The 5,545-nt window shown below is 39.9% G+C and overlaps 1 protein-coding gene across 1 annotated transcript; it reads left to right on the forward strand.

The window, feature by feature from the left end:
* The first annotated feature begins 3,516 nt into the window (after positions 1-3,516).
* Positions 3,517-4,320, forward strand: LOC149138037 (uncharacterized). The gene has a single exon (XM_089450217.1). It carries the CDS (start codon positions 3,517-3,519, stop codon positions 4,318-4,320), a length of 804 nt encoding a protein of 267 aa, XP_089306343.1.
* Positions 4,321-5,545: the final 1,225 nt, after the last annotated feature.

Here is a 5,545-nt window from a genome sequence, read left to right on the forward strand (position 1 = left end):
ATGTGCCCTCACTGCCACGATGGTGTTTGACGGGGAGATCGACCCAGCTGTAGTACGACGATTGTTCAACAGATTGTGCCACCTGTCTAGTTTGGTGAACGCATTAAATTGTCCCTTTAACCCTTTGTCTAGGGTTTCCTCCTAATCGTTTTGTGGCATGACTTCGCCGCACTATGCTATCTTGTTCGGATCCGATGTGTGGGCACTGCGCTCCGCTGACAATGGCTCCTCTCGGCTCCAGTACTGGTTCACCTGTATTGCCATTTTAGTGCTAATCACCAGGCATTATTGTTTACAGAGGTTCGTTTCTCGTTTAGGGTTGTGCCTGTGGTTGATTTCCCTGTTTCGAGGGGCATTAACCAGTGTGCTTGAGGTTGTTCGTTCTGGTTCATGGGGAGTTTACAAATATGCTTGTTGTTGTTTCGATTGCACTAAATATTGTTTTCGAAGGAGCTCATGGGAGATTCAATTTAGTTCGGTGGTGGAAATGCAGGTTTTAAGGTCCATTATGGTAATTGGTTAAATTCATGGAGTTTTTTTGCGAGTTTACTGTCAAAAAAATTTGGGTTTATGCCAAAATGTTAATTTCTCTGTGTTTTTGTTGCATGTAATTTTTATGGTTGTCGCAAAAGTGGTATGGCGAGGTTTCGGGCAATGTTTGGACATGGTGGTAGCTTTTTCGGCTCTCCGGTAGGATTCTAAATCCTACCAACCAAAAATTTTATGTTTTTCAACACTTGAATTTGTTGTTGGGAATTTATCTGTTGTGTTTTTCAACACTTGAATTTTTTGTTGGGAATTTAGCTCTTGTTGCACTGTTCGGCAAGGTTTAAGGTAGGGTTTGGCAGGGTTTATGGTAGGGTTTATGGTTTAGGGAAAGGTTTGACAGGGTTTATGGAAGGGTTTGTGGTAGGATTTATGACTAGATTTGGCTTGTTGATGCCTTATTTGGCTTCATTGGCTTCATTTGGATTCATAGGGCTGCGAGGGTTTTCCCGGCTACAGTGGTCTCACCGCACATGCACTTTGTTTGTCTGGCTCGTGGGGTCTTATTTATCTGGTTATTCATGTAGTTGCAGCTCATAAATAAGTCTGGTTATTCTTAGCTTCATTGGGTCGCGAGGGTTTTCTCGGTGTACTGGTCTCATAACACATGCACTTTGTTTTTCTGGTTCATGGGGTATTTTCTTTTGTTATTCATGGAGTTGTGGCTCATAAATAAGACTGGTTATTCTTGGCTTCATTGGTTTGCGAGGGTTTTATCGACTACAATGGTCTCACCGCACATGCACTTTGTTTGTCTGGTTATAAATGGGTCTTGTTTATCTGGTTATTCATGCAGTGGCGACTGAAAAATAAGTAAAGAATTTGTAAAGAATTAATCGCAGTGCTCTGTTTCTAGCACAACAGTAATGCTCTGGTTTTTACAGTGATAAACTTATTTCAAACATGTTTTATGCTTTCTGATAAGGTTCTTGCATGGGATTTTCTCAAATTTGTTTAGATCTTATATGGAATCTTGTAAGAAATTTGGAATTTTGTTTAACATTTTTCATATCATTGTATCTATTGTCGATCAAGAGTAGTTTTTTTTGTCTTCTCAGTTTAATGTATCTCAAGGTGCCAACATGTTTTTATAAATTTCTATGTACAATATGCTCTAGTTAGATGAGGTCTTAACAACATCAAGACTTTAAACTGGTCTGGTTTCCCTTAGGGAAAACCAGTAGCAAAATTTTTTTGGTCTATATAATCTTCATTTAAAGTAATGCAAAGTGCCTAATTCAAAAATAAATAAATAAATTCACTTATTTGCAACTATTTTCCTTATTTTATAAATACAATAAATACTTGTTAAACTATTTTTTTTTTTAATATACTAGGTTAAAGTATCAGGAGATATATTATAACAACATCAAGAAAATCAAAAGCTTTTCATTTTTTGAGTGGATTCTCTACTTATTATCAGAAAAACATAAAGCTTCAAATGAGGAGAGTGAAGGATGCAAGGCGATTATACTTTAGTTATCGATAAACAATAACAATAACCTCCATCATCTACTATATACTTAAATTTGAATTTTAATTAAATTTGTTCAATATAATTTGGGGTTATTATATTTAATTAAAAAATTATAGTAATTTTAGTATTAGATTTTCACAGTAGGAAATGATATTGCTCATCATTGTTTCTGGATGTTATTCGGTAGAAAATTAGGAACTTCTGACTTTTTGAGTGGATACTCCACCTATCATCATAGACACATAAAACTTCAAATGAGAGTGAAGAATGTAAGACCATATTGATTTAGTTATCGAAAAACAATAATAATAACCACCATCATCTATTATATACTTAGTTATTTCTCAATATGAAAATCTACCATGGTCAGCCATTATCAACGTCGCAATGTGACAAAGGTTGTCTTAATGTGAAAATCAATCATGGTCAACCATAGTCCAATGTCGCATTGTGACAAAGATTGTGTAAATATGAAATTCAACTGTGGTCAAGCATGTTTATTTTAGGGTTTAGAATATTTATCTAAGGGTTTATATACCTTGGGTTTATAATATTTATCCATTGGGTTTAATACTATTCCCTTGGGTTTAATATTATTTCCTTGTGTTTATAATACCTTGGGGTTTTAAAATTAATCTCGTTGGTTTATAGTATCAATCCCTTAGGTTTATCAATCTAAGGGTTCATTAGGTTTACAATATTAATCCTAGGGTTTAATGTAAATCCCTTGGGTTTATAATCATTGTCAACCACGCACAACCATTGTCCAATGTCACAAAGACTGTCTCAATATGAAAATCAATCATGGTCAACCATGGTCAAATGTCACATTGTGACAAAGATTGTCTCAATATGAAAATCAACCATGGTAAAACATGGTCAACCATGTTTATTTTAGGGTCTACAATATTTATCTTAGGGTTTCTAGTATTTATCTTAGGGTTTATATACCTAGGGTTTATAATATTAATCCATTGGGTTTAATATTACTCCCTTGGGTTTATAATCATGATCTACCATGATCAACCATGGTCCAACATCACAATATTCATTTAATATTAATATTAATAGTATTTTATTATTTTTTGAATATTTAATATTAATATAAATTATTTAATATTGATATTAATTAATTAATAATCATTCTTTATTATTAATATATAGTTAAAGTATTGAGACGCCCTATCAAAAATGGGGCCTTCTTTCCATTCTGATTGACCTAATAAGAACTGCTGAGAAAATGGACAGCGAACCCTTCTGGTTCTGGCCTTAGCCGCTAGTGCTCTCCGCGCCAGGCAGCCCCGCTGCTGGGCCGCAGCCCTGACCTGGTTTCGTGGTTGGAGCCTCCTGCTCTCCCGAGCCCGGGTCTTCTTTCGGGCCTCCTGCCCTCCTTGCAGCAGCTCTGTGGCAGCTGCTCCCTCCGCCTCGTCGCCTCAGCTTGTTCTTTCTTCGGTCCCCTTCCCCCGCTGCCCTTTTTTCCTCCTTTCGGAGCCATGACTCAGCCTTCTCAGGAGCTCTCTGAAATGGAGAAAGCATTTGCCATGCTCGTTCCAGAAACCAATACGGCACGAATCCGTCCCACAGCTTCAAAGTTTATCAAGAAACTGGATGAAATACCGCTGATCCCTCTGCCCACAGCGCTACCAAGAAGAGCTGCTGTAACTCTAGCAGATCGTGCATTAGTTGGACAGTTTACAGGATTGTGGCCTTCCCCTCGCACGGTTCAAAAATGGGTGGAAAGAAACTGGAATACGATGGTCCAAGGGAAAATCGCTATAAGATTTTGTGGAAGGGGATACTACACCTTCCTCTTTGAATCAGTGGAAGATCGCAACCTCATATTCAGGAACGGTCCTTATTTTATGGACACCAGAGGACTTTATCTAAATCGATGGACTCCCGATTTTGATCCAGAAATGGATGTTCCTAATGCGGTCCCGGTATGGGTTCGCTTGCCACATCTCCCACTCCACTGCTGGGGAGATGAATCTGTTCGTGCTATTGGAAACGCAGTGGGGAAATATGTGGACAGATCGGAACCAAAGGAGAACATGTATGCCTGTGCGAGGATATGCGTAGAAGTGGACCTAAGTAAAGGCTTACCAGAAGCAGTCAAACTCCAAGTCGACCACTGGACGCACATTCAGCAAGTGGATTACGAGCAGCTCCCCTTCAAATGTAAGGTATGCCATGAATATGGTCATTTTGCTAACAGATGCACCAAATTTAGATCAGAAGATAATGTTAACAAAGAAGCCCCCGAGGAAGCATGGGAAATTGTTCGGAAAAAAAAATAATCAAACCCTCCGCAAGATACAGCTGAGCCCTCATTGATAAAACCCTCATCCTCCATGCAACCATCCAGCTCTGGACCTCCTCCCCCATCCTCTCAGCAAGTTACTTCTCCCTCTCCTCCTTCCCCTCCATGGGCTTCTGATCCCCCCATCCCCCGTCCTCAAACCCTTTGCATCTCTCTCCGAGGAAGATCCCTCTCATGAGCCTGAACATCAATCCTCCTCGCCCCCCCATATCTCTCAACCTTCACCGGATAGCACCTCAACTAGAATCACAAGAAGCCTTTCAAAGGATCTAGTTGTTTCCAACGAGCCTCAGAAAAAACTTGGGCCAGGAAGGAAATCTGCAAAACAGCATCGAGAGGAAAGTGCACAAAAGGATATTGCAATGGGATCCCAGACGCCAATAGAAACCTTCATACTAGGAATCTCGGACAAGGAAGGCAACCTCAAAGGCAAAGAGAGGCGAGCACCTCTGCACAACACAGGTAAATAATGATGAAAGTGCTGTCCTGGAACAGCAGGGGACTAGGGCACCCCTCTAAAAAAGCTGCCCTCATGGAGTTAATCCGTAGTGAAAAGCCAGATATCCTACTTATTCAAGAAACAAAGCTAAGTCAGGTTGAAATCAGTAAACTCATTGAACAACACAAGCAGTATGAAGGCTGTACCAGCGAAGCTAGGGGAGCATCAGGGGGTATTTTAACTATGTGGAATGTAAACAGATGGAGCTGTCAGGTGACCAAAACACAGCAGCATTGGATAAGCACTAAGCTGGAAAACAAGGACAATGGCAAAGAGGTAAAAATTTACAACATATATTCTCCCAATCAATTTAGGGAAAAAGAGATCTGCTGGACCACCTTAGAAGAAGAGTTAGATGGAGATAATGATAACAATCTCATCCTAGCGGGGGATCTAAACCTTATCTTACACTCAAATGAAAAAAGAGGAGGGAACTTCACTGCCGACCAATGGCGAAATCGGTTAGAACGCATTATGCATGATAAGGATCTAGTGGATCTAAAGCCCAAGAATCGCAAGTACACATGGAGTAATAGGCGATTGGGAGCTGGTAATATAATGGAGCGACTTGACCGATTCCTCGTCAACATCGCTTTCCTTTCCTCCTTCTCTATTGGGCAATCTGAAGTCCTCAACTCCTCTGCCTCAGATCATTTCCCCATTACCCTCTCTTTGCAAAGTCAAAGCCCTCTTGGTGCCATTC

Source organism: Pinus tabuliformis, chromosome X, assembly GCF_031772625.1.
Source record: "Pinus tabuliformis cultivar Carrire ecotype Pingquan chromosome X, CPIR1, whole genome shotgun sequence".
Classification (NCBI taxonomy): Eukaryota; Viridiplantae; Streptophyta; class Pinopsida; order Pinales; family Pinaceae; genus Pinus; species Pinus tabuliformis.

Excerpts from the sequence above, each read along its gene's own strand:
- LOC149138037 (XM_089450217.1), top strand. The coding sequence starts at position 3,517 with ATGACTCAGCCTTCTCAGGAGCTCTCTGAAATGGAGAAAGCATTTGCC.